The sequence below is a fragment of the Vidua macroura genome, chromosome 8 (genome assembly GCF_024509145.1).
Source record: "Vidua macroura isolate BioBank_ID:100142 chromosome 8, ASM2450914v1, whole genome shotgun sequence".
NCBI lineage: Eukaryota > Metazoa > Chordata > Aves > Passeriformes > Viduidae > Vidua > Vidua macroura.
In genome coordinates, this window is record NC_071578.1 from 142,138 (window position 1) to 164,751 (window position 22,614).

Sequence of the window (22,614 nt, forward strand, 5' to 3'; positions counted from 1 at the left end):
GCTCCCAGCTTAGTGTCATCTGCAGATTTACTAATGAAAGGTTCAATCCCCTCATCCAAATTGTCAGTAAAAATATGGAACAGAGCTGGCCCCAGAGCCCTGAGGGATACCACTGATGACTGGCTGCCATCTGGATGCAGCACTGCTCACCACCACCCTCTCAGCCTGGCCATCCAGCCAGTTCTGAACCCAGCAAAGAGTGTTTTTGTATAGTTCTGTAATCCGCCCAGTTTGCTTATGATTACTATTCTTACACCATTTAAGTTTCAAGAAAATCTTTGCAAAGCTCTTAATGGAAACTCAAGTAATGTAATAAGGGAAATTAGATTCAAATATAAAACAGCCCAGGTTGGAAGGAACCTCAAATGATCATCTCGTCCAGCCTTTCGCAGATTTAATTTCTCTATCAGGTTTACATAATTTATTATACAGAACTGTTACATTGTTGATTAAAACCATGGTACAAGTAGCATTGCATCATTTTAACAAGAACATCTTTAGCAGACAGATTTCCATTTTTCTTTTTTCCCCTAAATATTTTCATTTTCAATTCAGAAATTTTACCTTTTAAATACATTTTTTCAATGCTGTCACTGTGAGCATGTGTTTGCTGTTTTTTTTTAACAGAAGGCAATGCTATACCAAATTTTTTGCCTATAGAAAATGCTAAGGTGGACAATGGAGCAAATGGTACCATGCCCCAAATGAATTTGGAAGATTTGAGCAATATTAAACAACTGGAAGCTTTGTTTAGAGCACAGACATTAATGGCTTTATTTTCTGGTCATGGTTCTTCTTTTCATCAGCAGCACTGTTTGATGGCATATGCCTGTATCATCCGTATCTGGCAGGTGAGATCGTATGAAATTATATGTTGTGCTCTGTTATTATAATGTGGCCAGTATATTTCCCATTTCCTTGTGTAATTATGGAAGCAGCTATGCATTTGTTGTTTAACTTTACCCTTAGAGTTTTCTGTTTTAGGTTGCAGTTGGTGTATTTTCTCAGGTTTAAGGATTAAACAAGGAAATTGTTTCTCTCAGGGAAATGGAGAAGAGACACTAAGGATAAAAGCAGTGGGCCATTGTTTCTCAGGAGTCCATTCATATGTTTTGTGCAATAGGTTCTCAAATTTTGTATTTTTAATTTGTTAAGGACTCTCAGTAGTCGCAGAATACATACTGAAGACATTTCTGGCAGTTTTGAAGGTGAACCTTCATGAAATTGAATCAAAAGGACTGTTTTTGAATGAAAGGGATTGTAGAGGCTGGCACTGTTCACTGATTGGTTTCTCTAATTACTTTTTCATAGTTAGAGCATTTCAAATCAATCAAATCTACTTCACTTCTCATAGATATGCCCAATTGAAATGGCTATTCTGAATCACAGCAATGATCATAGGAAAACAATTATATGTTAAGTAAATATTTGAAGGGACTAAATATGTACCTGATAATAGTAATGCAATAAATCATTATAGGAACAGTCTCAGTTGGGACCTACCAAGTAGATTGGTAAGCTATGATTTGTGTATAATTTTATTACAATTAGGAGTGAAAGCCTGCAATTTGTTACCACTTAATTGTGGTGATTATGAGCAAGAATTTAAAATAAAATAAGAATCAGTTTAACATGCAATGTGAAACAGGAATTTGCAAAATAAAAATGGAATATTGATGTTTTCAGATTTACACAAGCATAACTTTTAATATCCAGCCCTTGACTGTGTGTCTTACTATGGGAAAAAGCTACTTGAAGAGAGTACTACTGTTCGAATAAGCTATTAAAACTAAAACTTAGAGCTAATGCTGCCATCAGTGCCAGTTGTAAGATAATGATAGTAATTCTAAGCATCATATTTACAGCTGAACAGTATTGTGAGAAAAGGAATAACCATGTGGTATTAAAGGAATTAAAGTACTACAGGGTACCTTGTTTTGGCTTTACAAAGTAAAGCAGACCTGATTGCAGACATCCACTTCAAAGCAGGCTTTTTAGTGTTAGGATTCCATAAATAACTCAGTAGAAGATCTTAAAACATTTTCTGGAAAAGTCAGCTGCCTCTGACTTTTTAAAGATGTGTTACCTTTAATTTGAAATTTAAATTTGTTTTGTGTATCCAGCATTATTTTTTATTCATATTTTGTATTCTACTCTTTATTCCTCCAGCAAAACATATTAGTCTTCTCAAATTAATGTGGCTTTTGTTTTTGTTTTTTGTTGTTGTTGTTTGGTTGGTTTTTTATTTGTTTTTGGGTTTTTTTTGTTGTTGTTGTTGGGTTTTTTTGTTTACTTTTAATTTTAGGTAAGATTAGAATCTGTGCTCTTGCTTGTACAGAGAAAGTTTTGATTAATTCTTTTGTAGGCTTAAATATTTAGAAATTTCTTTTATATAATATTCAGTATTAGCATTGTAAAAGACTGACCCAGAAAGAGTACAGAGTGACTCTGCCATCTTGCAGATTACTTCCTTATAAAATTCATCCCTTGTAGAAAATGAAGCTAGTTAGACTAATGGTTTGGAAAAAAAAAGAATTACATTTGCAACCATAAAGGTTAAAGAAAGGTAGCAGTAGTATTTATCCCAGGGATGATCTTGTCTTTTGACAGTTCTGCTGCTTAATTGCATTGCCATGATCATCCTAAATGCTTGTGCAAAAAATTCAAGCATCCAGGAGTCTCTGAAATTGCTATTTTACCGAAGAAAACTATTATGCAAGCAGAATATGATATACAACAATTGTTAGTAGTTGTAGATAGTGACTTACAGTGGATAATAACTATTACTGGAAACTGAGATTATTATTGTTATTAATATTGCAAATTGAAAGTAATTAACTTTAATTATTTGATCATCTAGGTGTCATTGTCAGCATCAGGGATTATTACAAAAGCATTCTCAAAGACTTCACAACCTACAAGTCCTCAGAAAGTACAGTCAAAAACTTCTAAAAAAGACAAGGACAAAAAGAAAGAGAAACAAGTAAGACCCACTTTTCTGTGGAATTAAAGCAACCCTCTCTAAAAGATGTTTCCCTGGGCTCATTTGGTGAATAGTTCAGATGCTTTACTGTACCGACTCTCATAACCTGGGAAGAATTTCTCTGTGAATCTGTGGATCATTCTTTCACTCTTGATCTCAGTCTTAACAGATCATGAATTTACAAATACTTTTTCTTTTGTTTGTTGCCTTGGTTAAGATGCTGCTGTTTTGTAAAACCCACAGTCTAGAGATCCAAAATCCCCCCAAATCTGACAAAACTTCAAAGGACATTAAGCAAATGTGTTCATTTTTTTAGCTGAATATTTAATACCAATAGGATTGTTAATTTGATCTCAAAATGTTCCTGTTTTTATTATAGGTTGAAGTTTCTAAAGGGAAAGAATCAGTTGATACCTTACCAGCAAACGTGGAAGAATGGGCCCAGTATGATTGTCCCAGTGAAATCAGAGATACTTTTAAACAGAAAACAAATAGTTATGGTATTCACTGGGATAATTTCCCAAAGCCTGTAAGTATACTCCTCAAAAATCTAGGGCATTTACTATTTAGAAAATTAGTATTGGAAAATGGTTTTATTTTAGTTTTTCTGTCTGTGAATTTTCAGACAGCTGTCCCAAATACTTTTGTATTGTAGTATTCATTAATAGTTCAAGAGGTGTTAGCCTGTCCTCTGCATGCTGAAACGAAGCTAACTTAGAGAAGATATTTACCAGTTTTCTGTGTACCTTGCTGCTCTTTCAGCTAGAAAGTTTCTTTGTGCCTTTTTTCAGGTTTATTTTGGAACTGAAGATGTAATAATTAATTTAAAATGTATTTTCTACAAAATTATGTTTATACTGACTGAATTTTTAAAAAAATTCTTTTCAGACTTGCACTTTGTATTTTATGGACCTTTTATCAAAAGAACTACAGAAAATTTTTTGCCCCCACTTGATTCTTCCAGTCTTTCAGCTAGCTGAAGTTATTGCGAGTGAAGTTCTGGAATGTAGAAGTCTGTCTGATCTCTATCACCTTCGGTTTGTATCTTTTATTTATTTTAAATAAAAGAGAAACTGAATGGAGTGGATCATCCATTAATATTTCACCAAGTAGTAACAAGAATTTTTGTGACTTACTGTTTTATATTTGTAATGGATTTTTATTTATTTTCCTTTCTTTTTTTATGCATTTTAATAGAATTTTGGTGAATAGATTTGTGGAATTAAAGCCACTAAATTTATTGTTACAAAAAAGGATCTTCCATATGGAAAGCATATGAGATTATGAAGCCACACCACATTCATGTGAAAAATTTTTGAAATGCCTTATTGTCATCTAACTGAAAAAAGCAAAATCAGAAAAAGTTTCTATGAGAGTTTTATCTATTAAGTATTCAAAAGGCAGACTCCTTATTTGCATCAAAAATAAATTCTCCACCATAAGGGCACAAAGAAGTTGCCCTGACAAGTGCATTCTTAGAGAGATTTGTCTTTGTGACCAAAATTATGTTATTTTTTATGGATGATAACCCCTAAAAGTTTTGATTTAAAAGTATTTAATATGCATGCAATCGAAAATTCTTGCTGTTTTAGTTAAAGCATTTTATCATGCTTTTTTGTTAGGTATTAAATAATGTTTGCTTAGTAAGTACTAGTCATAAGCAATAATTGTTTGCTTATTTTCTGATGGTTCGTGAAATACCACATAACGAATCTTTAAAATGCCTGAAACTGATCCCACCAAGCAGAATAGATATTCATGTATACAAATATATGTGTTTCTCTGCCAACCAGTTACTGAGTTGCTTTCTTACAAGACAAAAAGGGACTTTCTGGCAGGAGATTATTTTCAGCCAAGATTTGCCAGACAAATTTTTTTTGTTGATTCCTCAAGACTTGTGTTTATTTCATCGTATTTTATATATATATATGACCTGATGTCTATATATGATTAGACAGATATGTAGGAATATATTACTCTTTAATCAGGACAGAAATCCTGAAATCAGATTAGCATATACACATTGAGGGGCAGGGTGGAGGTGGTTGCATGCTATTGAGAGCCCATATAAATATTTTCATACTTTTAGTATATAATTTTTGCCATTAAGTTGGAGTGATACAGGTTTGATGGACTAGACTGGGGCTACTGGTGGATGTCCCATCCCTGGAAGTGTTCAAGGTCAGACTGGATGGAGTTCGGAGCAAGGATGCAAGGGCATCTTTCACAAAGATCATCTAAAGATAAGATATCTTTAGAAGTTCCTTCCAGCCCAAACTATTCTTTGGTTCTGTGACTTCTATCCATGGGTAATTTCCCCTGTTTTTATTTACAATCTTCGTTATTGCCTGCATTAATCAAGACACGGGAAGGTAGGATTGACAAATGGGGACTATGTGCTATGTTTATATAATTGTGCTTATATGAAGCAACATATGAAGGATTCGGAGTGTTTCTTAAACATTTATTCTTTTTATTTGTAGAATTGCCCTGATATGCTCAGATTTAAAACTGAGTCAGGCATCTGTGTATCATGAGAAAGCTGCTGGAGAAGTATACATTAGTGAATTAGAACAAGCAATGTATGTATTTTCACTGCTGAGGCGGTATTTATTTGGGACTGTCTTCCCTACAGTTGATAAGTGTTGTTGGAGAAAAATAGTAAAAAAATTAGCTGAGAACACACCTTTGGTATATTAGCTATGCCCTAAAATTCTGTGCATGTTTGGTTAGTGTTTATCTACAGAGTAGTATATAGTAAAGATTCCTAACACACTAATATTTCGTTATGAAATTCTTGAAAACTGGAGTTTACTTTTTCATTCTTGTGATTTAGGTGTAGGCAAGAGATTGCACTGAAAAAAGAAAAAAACATATGCATGAAGACAGAAGAAAGAAAAGTACTATTTGAAAATGCTCAGCTTAATGGTAGTAGGAATGAGAATATCCTCACTTCAAGTGAAAAGGTTTTTATTTCTACTTCAGTTTCTATAGTAAGCTACTCTTCCCCCTTTTTTAACACACTTGCTAGTTTGTTTATAGATAATACTTGAGAAAGACATGAACACAAAAATAATTAAAAATACATGCTACCTAAATTCTGCTAGGAATCATCTGAAGCTGAGTGTTGCCTGGTATATTATTTATATCAGGAAAAACAAGATTGGAATCTTGATTCATACAAAGTAAAACTACTTTCCTACAAATGTATTTGGGGAGTAATGCCAATGGATTAAAAAGTAGCTTTTTTACTGAGAAGTAAAAAAGCTATTGTATTCAGTCTTGGTCTCATTTTTTCTCTTCTTTCTCCATTACATTAGCATGTACAGTTTTGCTTCTGCTTGCATATTGTTTTAAGGGCATGCAAGTATTTCAGTTCTGTCTTTCCTGTCTCTTTTTTAGGAACATAATTGCCTTACTGATTTCTTTAATGCTTACCTCCACTTTGCTTTTTATTATGGCAATGCTGTCTGGATTGTCATCACACTATTTTGCTCTCTTTGTATGTTTTTTCCATACTTGTGCATTGTTTTTCTAATTACTAATCCCTCTCAAGTCACCTCTTTTAGCTCTGGTAAATAGTATTCCTCTTTTAGTTTTAGTTATTACCAAAAATCAACTTTGTGACAGCAGCATATCTGAAGTAGTTAATCTGTCATACAGTTAATTTAAATAGTATCTACTTACTAGTTCAATGCCTTCTGAGGATTGTAAAATCCAAACCTCATAAGCTACCTGTTGTTCTTGTAATATAATGTTAAATTTTGAAGTTAGAAAATCCAAATACAGCTGAGGTGTGGGATGTCATAGTCAACAACTTGTATTCTGTCTAGGTTTTTTGACATTTATGAAGATGTAATGCTTCTTTAATTTTTTCAGGGTTTTGAGGTAAATGCAGTAACAGGAAAAGGACTGAGTGCTCTTTCTTTCCCTCACTTGTGGGTTGAAAAAGCTGAAGTACTAATTCAGCTAGGCTTGTATCAACCGGCAAGGCTTCTGCTTTCAGAGGCCCATGCTGCAACTCAGGTACAATACAAATTAAATAGAAAAAGAAACACTAATAACTAATATAACTAATAACATGTGTTATTATGTTCCTTTAGATGCAGTTATTCCTCAGAATAATAATAATCAAACTGTAAAGCCAAGCCTTTTCCCACCACCCCAAACCAATTTCTTATTACATTTCAATGTACATAATATGTACATAAAAACATGGCATTTCAGTCCAACTTTATGGGAGTTGTCTGAAGGTTATATAAATTTCTGAAGTAGTGTCAGCATCTCTGTCTGCTTTGCAGTGGCCTTGGAAGATATAGGTATATTTCAATCTTGTTTGTTTAAATAGGTGGGAAAAGTTCAAGGTTTGTTCAGAAGAGAGAGAGCGCATTTAGCCCTATCCTCTCAATATTTTGATAATTTGAGTCTGATTATTTCATTTTGAGCTTCATTATGGATTTACTGCAATGTTTTGATAAAACTGAAATAGAATTCTGGTAGATCTGAAATAAGTCTTCATCCTAGATTTAGTGTGTGTGTCTTTTGCAGTAGTAGTAGTTTAATAAAGTTTTTTTCTTTTGTTATTAAACAAGGCAGGCAGCTTAGTTGTTGTTATTAAGCAGGCAGCTTAGGCCTGCTCTGCTCTGTTCCTGATAACATCTCACAGCATTTATGTTGGGAAGGTGTATTTTCATAGAGGCGCTAACATTGCGCCAGTGTCAAACCATAACAGTGTCCATATGTTCCACCTAACAGATCTGCCTTATCTAATTATTATGAAGGATTATACATTACAGATATTTTCCCTACATCTAACATTTCCCACTTTAGCCATGTGCTCCATTAAAAAAGTTTTTAAAATATAATTATTGCAGTAAAACCTTTACTTTAAAAAATGTAATTGATATCCTGTTATTTTGTGCAATATTTTTCTCCTGTAAGAAAAGATGGCCTATGTAAATTTAGTACAATCATGAATACTTTGAATAATAATATATGAATTATATTCATGAATAATACATGCCCCTTTATAAAGCATTAATTAAGCATTGTATATTGAGGAAAGTTCAAAATACATTAGGGAGGACAGTAATTTTAATTATGCAATTTGTCAATAGTATCCTGTATGTCTGTAGGCTAGTATACAAATATGATACAATATTTGTTCCTTATACAGGACTAGTTATATAGCTTATATAGTGTAAAGCAACATTGTGAGTTTACTGGATCTCTATCTGTACAGTTGACCAAACAAAACTTTCGCCATCACATTTCTTCATCAGATGCTGACAAACACTAGCAGATATATACATACTAAATAATAGCAGAAAAATAGCTTTTTTGACTGGTGAAATAGAAGGTACAGGAACAGAAAGAAATATGAAGTAGACGTACCATAAGGAATAACTAAGAAATTCAGTAGATACTTGGGAGAATAGCATTCGCTTTTTATTTCTTTAAGGTTAGTCTAAAATATGGACAGACAAAAATACAAATAGCAGTAGTGGATTTTTAGTATATAGATCACATCTCTTTCTTTCTAGGAATTGAGGGCCCTATCTGATACGTCAAGGTGCTTGTATTTACTTGCTGTGTTGGCTAACCTGGAAAGAAACCACAGACAAGCTAAAGCACTCCTTGAGAAAGCACAGTTTCTAGGAGGAGATGAACAATTTTGGTATAACAGTACTCTTAGTCTAACAGAAGCAATTCTAGAGGAAGAGGGGGAAGGAAAACAGAGCATGGTAAGGAAATTTTCTGGGTTTGGAGATTGTGGTTTGGGGTTTTTTTCAGCAGCGGTCTCTCTCAGTGAAATATCCTTTACATTTCAATAAAAGCAAAATTAGGTGTTAAATGCAGTTAATGATTTCTCTGAGCATTTAACAGACATTAATTACAGATTCCAAACAGATGCAGGCCACTTGGAATGAGATTCTACCCACAGAAGTTTAGGATGTTTTTATGATAAAGCTGTATGTTCTCCTATTGGAATAAAACCAGTTATAATCTAGTATGTATGACTAAATCCCAGAGATCTGATTCTCTTAATTAGAATTCTTTTGTATTTAGACAGTTCTGTTAACACTGGTATTTTTTTTTTTTCATATTCAATAAAAATCAAACCTTTCAGTATTATTTTTATTTTGCTATTCCTTCTCAAGTATTTCAAATAGTTTTACAAATATTATTTCTAGATTCTGGAAGGTACTTCTGTAACACTTTTTTTTTTCTGAAACCCTATAACATCAAAATATCCATTTACTGTTAAACCCTTAACTTTCATGAGTTTCAGCACAGTCTTCTGTCTGTGATGATCTAACCTCTCTTGATAAACTGTGCAAGGCTGTGTCATGTAGAGGGATTATTTTGATTTTGACTAAACTCCTATTTACTGTCTTTTGCTATGTACCTCCAAGATTAATCTGGTTCCATCTCTCCTTGTATGTACGTGCACCATTCATGTAACCATCAAACTAAGTATGATCATAACACAGAGAGGAGGACACAGTCTTAAGCTGCGCCAAGGGAAGTTTGGGCTGGATATTAGGAAAAAGTTTTTTATGGAAAGAGTGATCAAGTGCTGGAATGGCCTGCCCAGGGAGGTGGTGGATTCACCATCCTTGGATCTGTTTAAAAAAAGACTGGATGCAGCACTGGATGCCAGGGTTTAATTGAGGTGTTGGGGGTGGGTTGGACTCAATGACCTTGAAGGTTTCTTCCAACCTGGTCATTCTGTGATTCTGTAACTCAAACTTTCTAGACTTATTTACAGTTATCAAGAGCCAGCCATCTTGGGGATAATTAACATGTTCTGTACAAAATGTAAGCTTTCTAAATTAATGTTTATTATTATCTGTAGTCATTTAAAATAGAATTCTGAAAATTTTGGTGTTACCTGCAGGCTTGTGAGATACTGGAACATACTGTAAGTGTGCTTCGATCTACTTTATTGAAGAGACCTAGCAGGCAATCAGAGTTGGGTTTTATGATTGCATCCCTTGAAGCCAGGTAAGCTGTCTTTTCTCTAAAATACGGCCAGCTTCTAAAATGCAACTACATTGCAAATATATGTACTTTTTACAATGCTGTCTTATTTTAGTCTGCCAAATTCTGTGGATTCTCAAATATATTTGTTCTAAGTCATTTATGTGGTGGTTTGGTCTTTTAAAGTTTAAATTTCTTTCCAAATTTCTGTATTTCCTTCTCAAATGCTTGCATGTAGCCCTACTACCTGTTATATTCGTAAACTAGACACCACAACATATTGTGCATAGGTTGCAGTACAACACTACTGCAGTCTACAGTCTTAATTTCTCAACATGAACCAAGAAGCCTGTTCACGGTGAAACTAAACAATGATTTCAGTTCCACTGAAATCCAAGCACAGAGACCTTACAATGTGTTGGTAAAGGGAGAGAAGTATACAACACTTACACTCCTGTCTCTTTCCATAAATGGGAAGCTTTCTATCAGAAAAGGAAGACTGTTATCAGTCTTCTCAGTTCATCTGTACTTAGAAGACTGATTAGGACTAAGATGGAAGAATTAGATACATGGAACAAGTGATACCTGTTCTCTAATCTGAAAATATAATATTTGGATTTTTTCAGAATTACTATAATTTGTAAAACACACAATGGTGGTGCTTTTTGTAGACTTCTTAGAATTTAAAGGAAGGCAGAGAGAAATATGTCTGTTCTCAAAAATAGGCTGTGCTTTCTGACTGCTATCCTGTATTTTATTCTTATTTCTAGAAAAACACTTATTCAGATACATTTTGCCCAGGATCATATGACAATTGATGCCAATTCTGCTCAGTTGCCGCACATTCTACAGGAATCCTACAATAAATTAGTTCAAGTTGAGAAGGACTTTCTTCATCATGGGCATAAAAACTACAGCGCTGAAATACTGCTGGAATGTGCAAATATTTGTAGGTAAGACTACACCTTTGTACCTCTACTGAAAAATTTTATGTAGGATAAACTAGTCCATGAAGTGTCTTGTTTACTTTTTATAGTCTAATTTAAATGGAAAAGAGCAGATAACATTGTTAGGATTTATATATTAGTGCTAGCTGTCTGTTTGCATTCCTTATGTGTTCTGTATTCAGAAATGTACTGTAGAATCAAAAATTGTTTTCACTGAAGGCAGAGTTCTCTTTTGTTCTCTTTTGAGGTCAAAACAAAGTGTTAGGGTCTCTTAAGTCAGATTTTTGACTTCCCATTTGTAGACGTATTTTAGCAGCCACACCAATCATTCTCTAGTATTTACAGGCTTTTACAATTCTTACTGTTGAAATGTTTTTCTAGAAACTGCTGCAATAGTAAAAGTGCAAAACATGGTATGCTTGGAATCCCAGCTGTTTGCAGGGCACCCCTTAAAACAACTGAGATATGCTTAGTACCTGGTATACTGCCATTGTGTTCCTGCTAAATACATACTAGAGAATATGATCTACCTTTCTTCTCTTTGAGTCTTGGCATTTTTTTGCACTGCAGCAGTACAGTTCTAAGAGTAAGACCTTGGAAAAAGAACTTGTAAGGGTTCACTTATCCTATTTGTAAGTTTCAAAAACACATATACAAATTTAATCTTTTTTTATCTATAATTAATCTATTTTATCTATTAATTAGTAGATTCATTTTTTTATTATATATGTTCAACAGTGTTGATACCATAAAAATAAGATCTTTCTTATGTTAGTTCTTTTGAGTTTATGGTGTTGTTTTGGTTTTTGTTTTCAGGATGACTGCCAAGCAGGAAAAGAACAAAAGAAACAAATACAGTCACTATCTAGATGCTTATAGCTTAGCTCAGAGAGCAGTATCCAAAACAGAAGAAGTATTTCATAACGTTTGTAGTTTATTTGCATCTAATGAGGTATTGACTTTTTTTACCTTAATAGTGGAAAGGAAACCTAGTTTAGTTGTAATAGTCACTCATTCTTGGATAATCTCATTTGGAGCTTCCAGGATTTATCTTCTTGTAATGATACACATTCTTTGTATATAGAAGGAAAAATTGAATGCCAAAAGAATTTACAGTTGAAAAAGGTATGAAGAGAAGATTTGTTTGGTCTTTGTCAAGTTTATTTAATTCTGGCATTTGTCTAATAGCTACAAAAGTAAAAAGTATAAACTTGGAAATATTTTTGATTCAAATACCTTGAAAGTTTAAAATTCCTCAAAATGTGTTTCTTCTCAGGAAAAAAAAAGTCTTCACAAAACATTAAAAATAAAGAATGTCTGTTTTCAAAATAGTGTATTTTGGGTAATGAAAGCCTGCAGCCTACTTTGCTAGTGTGTATGTAGCATTATTAGATTTTACATATTTGTACCAGGTACATAAAACATGAAAAGCAAAAACCCAGCTGCTCTTACTCTATGGAGCTACTTTGATGGCATTGTAATACATTTGACATCATTGAAGTTTTTCTTTTAAATTACTTAAATATCTTCATTGCAATATTTCTGCTCTATCAAGGTGGTAATGCTAAAAGGTTTGTTTCTTTGGTTAAAAGAAATACAACATTCTAACTTCTTATGAGGTTAATTTGCAAAAATACTTGAAATTAAAATTGGTTTTTTTTTTGTATTTCAGAGTAAAAATGTTAGTATCCCGTTAATGAGACAGCTAGCTCTTAGAAAAATAAATCTTGTGGAAATTCTTTTGGATATTTTTCATCTTGTCATTACTGATAAAAAGTTTAAAAATATGGAAGAAGCATCATTTCATGAATTTATGGAGGAAATCATCATTGACGATGATGCAATAGAACAGGTAATACAAAATATTTAGTCCTATGATTTGCATAAAAGGTGTAACAAGGTTTTCTGTAGCACAACTTCTTCCACTACTGAGGAAATGGGTTCCCAGAGCAGTCATGTAGTTTTGTAGCAAGGGAGGTTGAAGTGTGTGGTTTTAGTCTTGGGGATGGTTTGCTGACCTCCCTCCCATTGTCCCACGTTTTCCTTGGCACTGGTTGAACTTTGCTTATGGATGTTACATTGAACTTTTTTTCTTAATCAGTTGTTAATGAATTTGTACACCTATTAAAGACAGCTCATTTGTAGTTGAAAGTATAATCACATTTAATAATATGAATTCGTATGTGAATATATGTGTTACTTTTTAAAAAAATGCATTATTCTCTCTGTGTGGGGATATATGAGCAAATAAATATAAATATGTATTTTACCAGGATTGGAAGTATATGAAACGCACCATGGCTCATATTACACTGGCTCAGCTAGCAAACATACAGAATCTCTGTAAAGACTGTCCCAACATCAAATCCAAATGCCTGTTTCTAACTGGAAAAACCCTGCATTTACTTGCCATTAATGTAGATCCCATATATTCAGAGATTTACTGGAAGCCAAATGTCATGGTATGCATCCTTTTCTTCAGTTAAATTTTTTTTTTTCTGTGTAAAGTTTATCTGCATTAATATTTTTTCAATATACATTTGTATAAGAGCTGCTCTTTATGTAGAGCTAGGTTTTATATACTGCAGGCAAGCCATAATAAAAATGAATGGCAAAATGAGTAATTTCAAAAACATGCTTCTGCCTACATGCTATCCTCATTGATTTGTTTGTGAGATATACTAGTTTTTTATTTGTTTGTGGATATACTAATTACAATATTTTCAAAACAGACAGAAAAATTCCTTGAATGCCTTAAAGGGTGAGTGAGGTACGGTCTGTGAATCCATGCCATCCAAGTATTGATTTGTAGGTTAAAATCTGGGATTTGCAAGTTCCTTCTGTGTTGTAGTAAGAACCCTTAAAGAAAAGAATCCTTGTAAAAAAAGGAGAGTTGATGGAGGCATTATAAATTCAATGATGAATTAAAGTTTTCAGAAGAAACAAGGTGAGGACAAATATGAGAAAGTCAAACTTTCAGAGTTTGTATGGGGGGGGCCTTTTTAGTGTATGTTGGTCATATTGCCCTCATAACATACTAAGAAATTTTGATGGTTGATAGTATTACTAAATCTCTCACCATGAAGGAATTAAGATTGTGATTTCTTTTAAGATTAATACAGTTTTCATGTAAGCTTTCACAAAAGAAATGAAGCCTGCCTTACTTAATGGAGTGATTAATTGTTCATTTTTTTAAACTGTGATGGGTAGGAAGATGCTATGTCAGACATCAGAAAATCTTCGCTGACTTCAGCAGAATACAGTGAACAGGACGTGACAGAGAGCAGTTTATCAACTAATGAATGTCATAATGATAGGAGGAAAATACAGGAATTAAAGGTATATTACTTATGAGCTTGCATTATAATTTGAGTGCTTTCTTTTTGTGGAATAATACTCAACTTATCAGTTCTGTTTAAACTGATAATGGAAATGTTGTAACAAAAACTTGATCTTAAAAAAGACAAAAACCTACAAAACACCTTCCAGCAAACAGCTTTCCAGCACTCTATGCTGTGTAGCTGAGTCCTGCTCCTCAGTAGATTGTGTGGGAGCTCCAGTATGAGCTTACCCAGTTGGTCTCAGAAAGAAATCATTTCTCCTTCAGTGGTTTCCCACTGTTTGAGCATGTAGCAGCCAGGACTAGATGAGCAGGCAGTTTCTTTCTGCCTCACAGATAAGACTTTTTAAGAGAGCATAGCATTTTGCAGACTGGGAACAAAGAAAGAAATTCTATCAGAAAATATTTGTGAAATTCAGTGAGCTGATCTCTGTTAATTACTGCAGTAGAAATTGGGAATGTACAGTTTGTGTACAGTAGGAATTGGGAATGTACAGTTTGTGTTCCTAGTAAAATCAATAAATACCTGAGGTAAGAAATTTATGGGTTAATTTGGACTAAATATGTTAACTGTCCACAGAAACAATTGTATTGATCCTTGGTTCTGAACTGCTCATATTGCCTGGAATTTAAAGTCTGTTCTGCTGAGTACACATTTTATATTAAAAGAAATTTCTTTGTTATACCAAATATTTTTTAATGTTGTAAAACAGATGTTAGTGTCTGCTAAAAAATTAATCAGTATTTGCATATTTTAATAATATATTAAGTGCCTTAAAAAGAAAATGCATTAAAATTGCTCATTAAAAAGCAATATTTTTCTTCTCTAAATGCTGTAATTGGTGTATGCATAACAAATATTTAATATTAGCCCATTTTAATATAAAGCTTTTTATTTTTTGTCATCTAGACAAAACAAAGGATGGCTCAACAGTATCTTTCTCAATCCAGTGAGGCTTTGCTACAGTCTGTGGCTACTGCATTCAGTCATAATGTTACTGATGTACTGGCTCTTGCTAGTTTGGAAATGGCTGAATGCTTTCGACAGCTTGATCCAATTTCAACTATCCAGTTTTTGGCACTTCATCAGGTAAGGCAACTAATGTTTGTGTTGCTTTTCAGTGGGAGGATGTTTGAGTTTGCAAAAACTAAACTGTATTTACATAGCGTGAAAATTGGCCATAGAGAACACACGTAGGGCTCTGTGTAGATCAGTGCTTTGTTAGCAATTCTAGTATCTGTTGTGTTTGACCTGACATTTTTATTGATGATTGCATATATGAAAAAATTTTAATAGGAATAAATTACTATATTGTCATTAGCAAAGATAGGACATTGCCACAAAATAATTTCATCCTTCCCTAACAAATAATTTTTAAAATGTTTCTCTGGATTTGTTCAATCATTATTTTGAAGTGGATAATTCAGTTTACATTCAGTTTCTTGGACTGATATCTGCACAACATGGTCCCATTGATGGCTTGAAGGTGTATGCATGTGAATATGTGCCTCCATCAAAGAGAAGATGCAGAATAGCTGTACGGTTTATATTCCCTGTATCCGGAACAAATAACCCATAGTTCCTAGTTCAAATGACAGGATTAGTATGTTTGCTGAAAGAAAAGTTGATACAGTCTTACCCATTATTTTGCATTTCGTAGAAGTCTGCTGTGTGATATGATGGGTGTCCATTAAAGCACAGAAACAGAAAAAACTCAGCTTACTTGAAAGGCTAAACTAAGAGCACAATATTTACCATTCCATGTAGAGTTTAGATGATTAAATACAGGAACCTTGATGATAAATGTAGACAAAGAAATCAATTCTAGCTATTTCTATTTAAGAAATCTTCCTTAGTTATTGCCAGACTGTTTACATTAACCTGTAAAAACAAACAGCAGTCTTCTGCTAGTTCATCTCACCTTTCAAGGAAGAGAACTTCTCTTCAACTTAGGTATATGTTATAAAAAACATAGTTTATATATTTATTAATTTTATTTTTGTGAAGGAAAATATATAGATGTAAAAATTTTGCAGAGTTGTTCAGCGTCTGTGATGATGAAGAATATCCTTCTAACTGCTACATCCAACACCAGCAGCTCCCAGCTGGCAGCGTTGCTGCATCTGCAGAATAAGTTAAAACAAAACAGAAACACAAGTGATCTTCTAAAACGTGTGGAACAGCAACTGACTGCTAATTCAGTGGTAACTTTCTGAGCTACTTATTAGGGGTTTATTATATATTACATAAATGCACACAGAGAGATATATGTGTGTATACAGGACATGGGTTGGTGGTGGGTTGGCAGTGCTGAGAGAGTGGTTGGACTCGATGGTCTCTGAGGGCTTTTCCCACCTGAACAATTCTAAGATTCTAAGAGCCACCCCTGTACCTTCCCCTGCTACCAAAATCTTGCCACGTAAACCAAATACAATTTTATATAGTACTTGTTGGAGAAGTGTCTCTAGCAAAACTTTTTTTCAAAAATAAATATTACTATGAAATATTCTACTCCTTTCCTTTGCTAATACTCTGCTATTATTTGATAGTGTTTTAACTTCAGAAACTGTGTAGTGGCTGTAAAAGTCATGTTGGTATGGAGTGTGGACTAAGATACAGTATTTGTAATTTGTTTTAAATAATATTTATAAGTTCTTCTGCACTGCACAAAATTATGTGATCATAGAATGGTTGAGGTTAGAAAAATCTCTGAAGGTCATCTTGTAAACCCCTCCTCCTCAAGCAAGGGTGACCTAGTGCTTGTTGTCCACGACCATGTCCAGATGGCTTTTGAATTATCTCCAAGAACGGAGGCTCCACAGCCTCCCTGGACAACTTGTGCCAGTGCTTGCTTCCCTCACAGGGAAGCAGTATTTCCTGTTGTTTGGACGGAGCCTACTGTCCTGGCACATCTGCCGAGTGCGGGGGCCTTTAAGTACATTCTTTCCTAGAATTACTATCAATTTTCTAATGAAAGAGCTGAGAATGGGATTTATAAAGTCTGTGAAAATAATATACTTTTGAACTACTATACAGGCATGGAGAAACCTTGGTATTCCTGTTGAACATTTCAATATATTGGATGAATTGCCATCCAGTTTCTGCATAGTTATTCTCCAGCATTCAGAAGACAGGTATAAAATTTCATCATTTTGATTTAGCACTGTTTGTTACAAATACAGTCTTTTTATACGTGGTTGAATATTGCCATTCTCTTCTAATTTTAATGGACTTGAATTTTAGGATTATGAACTAATTAATATATAAATAAAACTGTGTGCAGCTCAGTGTTATATTTTCTGTTCTTTCCATTTTCTTAATTATCTCTTAAATCCCCAGAGGTCACTTGAAAGGTTTCAAGCCATTCTTGATATGATTTCTAAGTTCTGTTAAGAGTTTCCTGCTTTTATTGCTTATGCTCTTGGAAATATTAGAAGGGGTCATATTTAGCTTTATAAAGCCACCAATTATCTGATTATTGCAGCCTAATTAGCTGCAATAAACTAGCTCATAAATTGAGCTATAGCAACTGACAGTGAGAGCATTCACCAATTTTAAAAGTCTTTAACTTTTTAAATTAACTTGTCATGGAACAAATAGAAATCTTTGGTTACACTGTGATAAAAGAATTTGCTTTACCACTCTCAATTTGTTCCAGCTAGAATTTGCAAGTTTTTGCACCCAAGGTGGGGGTAGTTACTGCATCATGAGAGTATTTGTGAGCACATTAAATTAGAGAGCAATAATGACTCATACAATAAATTTGAGTCATATAAACAAGGCTAGACAGTCAAATAAATGATCCAGGACTTTTCTGCTTTCCACAGATCACAGTTGTACAGTTCATTGATTGAGGTGCCCAAAGTAAGTACTGCAAGGCAGAAAGGAAAACTCACTCAGCAGATGGGTGAGTACCTCTTACTTTTAAGGGAGAAAAATCATTGCACTGATGTTATGAGAAGGCTCATATCTTTCACTGTTGAAGTTAGTAAAAATTTAAAATACTTTTAAAAAGAAAATTAACTTCTAATTACCAAGGAACATATTATATTAACTTCCTCCTAATTACCAAGGAACATAAATTCATAAATATGAGTCTCATTATCAGATGTCATGTATCTAGTCACAATTTATATAATTTTTGTTTATATTTGAAGGCTGAGGTTGATACAAATAAATAGTTTTTTATTGTACATTTCTGTATATATTTTGTGCTTATATATCTATCTACCTAGATTTTATTTTCAAATAATACCATGACTAGAAACTGATGGTGTTTGTACAATCATTTCTTCAAGTACAAAAAGACTCTTAAGAGGGTGTTATCCTTCTTTTAATAGTGCAGGCAAAAGTTTCTCGATTTCCTGTGAATCCTGATGTGTTTCGTATTTTGTTGGAAAAAACGCGTCTTTACAAGCAGCAAAAGATGAAGAATCATCTTAAAAAAACTGTTATTCACAACTTGAAAGAGTGTGTCTCCCAAACAGATGTGGTAATATATTTTATTACCTTATATTTAAAATTGGGTGAAAAACATGTACTAAAAATATGATAGACATTCTTCATGCAGAATTTTTCAGTTCATTCCAAGTGTGGCATCCCTAGTCTTCACAGTTACTATATGCTTTGTACTCCGCTTCAAAATTTAATCTTACTGTGCAGTAGTTGCTGTATTTGTCATTCAGAAGCTTTGAAATGTTCAGTAGTTAATCAGAATTAAAATGATGCAGTTGCGATCAGTTTACTTGAAAATGTGCTGTATTTCAGAGATTTCAGGCAGCTGGCACACTGTGGTGACTGGCACTTGGTGAAGGGCTAAAACTTGGGACTTTGCTTTCCTCTCAAGAGAAGAGGACAGGGCAGCTGGCTGGGGAAACTTGGTGCCTTCTCATCTCGGCTGGGCACCCTGGGGTGACCACACAGAGCAGGGCCACTCTGCTCCTCTCTCTTGATGCTGGCTGCAGACAGACACTCGTGGAATTTGCCCTGAGGACGCCCAGGACTGTGAAATGTAGCCTCTCAGGGGAAAAAACCCCACTCATAGCAACCCCCCAAAAAAACACAAGAGAAAATCCAAAAGGGGAGCCTCCACCTGCACTGCCTCAGCTCTAGGGCAAAAGCCAAGAGGCAAGAGAGAGCCAAGAGAGCTCTGCTTGGGCGACTGACTTTTACAAGGGACTGTAAAGGGCACTCCTGCCCCGTGGTTCTGGTTCCGGCTGCAGGGCCTGAAAGAAACAGTGACTGTTTTGGGCAGGGATAGATACAGGATACAATAACAGTCTGGGTTACCCTGGTCATTGACAAATCTGGTTCTTGAATTATAATTCTGTTTTATTCATCACATTACCATCTTTCTGTTAAAATACCAAGTATTGCAGACGGTTGAAGTGTTGATGATCACTTTCTCTTGCCTATGGCCAGCCTTTGTTGTATTGGCAACTTTGTAAAGATTGCTGTATTTGGGTAAGTCAAAAAAAAGGTGCTAAGATAGTGTCAGGTGGAACAGGTGAAAGAAACCAAGTGACTCAGGTTTGTAAAAAGCATATGCATTAAACTCACAGAACTTATGCATGCACCCTATACTGAGCCACACAAGCCTTGGATGAGGATTTAATTCATTAATGCCAACACTCTTCATAATTTAGTTGAGTTTGTTCAGTTAGTGGTTTTTTGTCCATCTAGGTTGGATTTTACAAACCTCAGTTTTCAATGCCTTTCTCTCCTCCATGATTCTATTTTCTCCTTCTCTATTTCCTTCATTCTGATTAGATTTTCTTCCTTAAATTGGCTCCACTGATCTCTCCATATGCTTTCATTTGCTTCTTCTATATTCATCTTGCAGTTTCTGTACACTTCTCAAAGTTGTCCTTATGCAGTTTCTTTTCATTATTTGAAGGAATACATTAAAATTTCTTTCTGCTGTAGTTTTCTGCCATTCTCCATTGAAATTGCTGAAGTATATTAATTGTTTAAATAATAAGTATTGACACCTTCTAGTAATTCTAATGTTGGAGTGTTTTGCAAAATGCTGGTACAAGATTTTGAAATAAAGTAGTTTTGAAACCAACTTCTTATATTTGTATTTTCCTTTTATTATCTTTCACATTATTTTACTTAGTCTCTGATTTAACATATTACAAAATTTATAAGTACAATGGTATTTAACAAAAATGGAGATTGAAAGTATTCTAATTTTTGATTCTATGTGTGTGATAGACTCCAACAGAGAAAACAGGTGATAGTGAGCTTGATTTGACATCAGATTTTTCTGAAATAATAGAAATTATGGAAGACTATCTGAAACCAGCCCTGTCACAGTTTGATTTTTCTGCTGTCAGGTAAGATATATTGACTTTGATTATCATTTGTGAAAACAGAACTGTGACTTAAGTCCCTCAAATAAAGGAATTGTTTTAGAAAGGATACCTGGTTGAATGAAGGTTTCATGTTTTGAAAGACGGTATATTCAGGATATGTCAGACTAAGAGACTGAGCAATATGATAGACAAATGGCCATTTCTGAGAAGCACTGTTCTCCAGCTTAAGCTATAATTAAGTTGAAGCTCAAGATGCAACAGTATAATTAAAATGTATAAAGACAGGATTTAAGGACAGGAACTCCAAAGGGAGAGTGTCCTTTGTGTAAAATTTCACTGAAACTGACACAGAAATTGAAGCTGGTAATATTTTCCATTAATTTCCTCTTCCCAGAGAATCCCAGTGTGTATCAGTTTCAGCAGCTGAAACAGGAAAAAAGAAAGTGAAAGATAAGGACGCCAAACAAGTTGGAATGCAGGGTATGTGCTTCCTTGAGTTGTGTGTGTGTGTGTGTGTGTGTGGACAGATACCAAAATCCAGTAATTTCAATTTTAATTTATTTAAGACAAGGAGAGGACAAAGGCTTAGCATTTTTTTTTCTCTGTTTTCTATATCAAGTCAAATATTTCAGTATACTTTCAAAGACAGATTTAGATGCTGGAGCAATGCTTCTGCACTTATTTAGAATCTTCCAAACCATACAATCTGTAGACACCTATATGAAATGTCTTTATCACAAACCAGTTTTTCAGGAGAAGAGCTAGGATAAGGAACTTTCTTAAGTCAGTAGATCAGTAGATGTCTTTAGATTGCATACAAGCCTAATGCTACAGTATGTCTCTAAACACATCTCAAGAAAAAACATCTGCAAAGACTAGATGAATTGTCCCCTGTGCATCTGCTCTTTCTCTGTAGAACAGAAATGCTGCCATAATAATATTTAGTACATTTTCCCCTAAATAACAGAAACAAAATTTTTGTACAGAACAACACAGTATTAGATAAGAGTGTCTTTACAACTCTATTCTGTTCAGCTAATCACTGCTCTGGCAATTTTGCATTCCCAAATATTGTTTTCTTGAATGTATTGCATATACCTGGACTTGGAGCTGAGATGGTTGGTTATTAGTACAGGGATGTTTTTCCCTCTGAAGAATTGGTGCTAACAAGTGCATAGAAAATTGAGAACATCTTAAGAGTAATGATATAAAAATAAATATTTTTTCTTAATGCACTTAATCGACAGTATAATGAAGTTCACGTGTAATACAATGGAGGAAACATAGGTTTTTACATGTAACTGCAATTGTTTATAGACAAACTGAGAACTAAATCTCTATCATGTTCTGTCACATCTCTTTAGATACACCTGTGGATTCAGGATTGTGTGTGGTATTACTCGGGGATGCATTATTTATGGAGTTGCCTTTGGAAGCTCTGAGTATATTTAAGGAGGAAGGAATAAGTTCTGTTTCCAGAGATTTTTCTCTACAGTTTCTCTACAATCGACTACATTGGGCTGAGTCTGGTACTATTAGATAAACATTTTTTCCTTTAGCATAAAGATGCATAAAAAAGCTACTTAAAAATTTAAATATGAATTGTCGTGTATATTTTACTGGAAGACAAGCACATGCAATATGTTTTCAGTATCTTAGTTGGACTAGATAGTGCAGTAGACTTATTTCAATAATGTACAGGCTGATTATAGGAGCAGTGGTAGCTAATTTAAAATAACCTTGAGACATTAAAGAATTATGTAAAACTCAATGGAATCTAAAACTGTATACAAATTTACAAGCATGTTGTTAAAACTTCAAAGCTATTTTCAGCTGCAATGAAAAAATGGAAGTAAGAATTTACACTTCTTAATTTTTCTTTATCGCTACTCTAAGACTTTGCTTAAAATACCAAACATAAAATTTTACTCTCTGAAATACTTTCCTCTCAGTTCTTGTGCTACACCTGGGCAAAAATCAAATCCCCACTTTATGAACTTCTCCTACTGCCGACACTTATACCCTACATAAACTCTGGCAAA

General features: G+C 34.1%; 1 protein-coding gene across 1 annotated transcript in view; it reads left to right on the forward strand.

Moving 5' to 3' along the window:
- The window catches only part of CFAP46 (cilia and flagella associated protein 46), a 69,662-nt gene that overhangs the window by 36,247 nt on the left and 10,801 nt on the right, over positions 1 to 22,614 (forward strand). Inside the window, 22 exon segments of the mRNA XM_053984230.1 lie at positions 628 to 851; positions 2,861 to 2,983; positions 3,363 to 3,512; positions 3,872 to 4,020; positions 5,467 to 5,565; positions 5,820 to 5,949; positions 6,863 to 7,009; positions 8,527 to 8,727; positions 9,885 to 9,991; positions 10,738 to 10,920; positions 11,731 to 11,866; positions 12,587 to 12,766; positions 13,188 to 13,376; positions 14,125 to 14,253; positions 15,165 to 15,344; positions 16,292 to 16,459; positions 17,292 to 17,389; positions 18,083 to 18,162; positions 18,596 to 18,747; positions 20,472 to 20,593; positions 20,967 to 21,052; positions 21,937 to 22,101. Coding sequence (XP_053840205.1) covers positions 628 to 851; positions 2,861 to 2,983; positions 3,363 to 3,512; positions 3,872 to 4,020; positions 5,467 to 5,565; positions 5,820 to 5,949; positions 6,863 to 7,009; positions 8,527 to 8,727; positions 9,885 to 9,991; positions 10,738 to 10,920; positions 11,731 to 11,866; positions 12,587 to 12,766; positions 13,188 to 13,376; positions 14,125 to 14,253; positions 15,165 to 15,344; positions 16,292 to 16,459; positions 17,292 to 17,389; positions 18,083 to 18,162; positions 18,596 to 18,747; positions 20,472 to 20,593; positions 20,967 to 21,052; positions 21,937 to 22,101 — 3,198 coding nt within the window.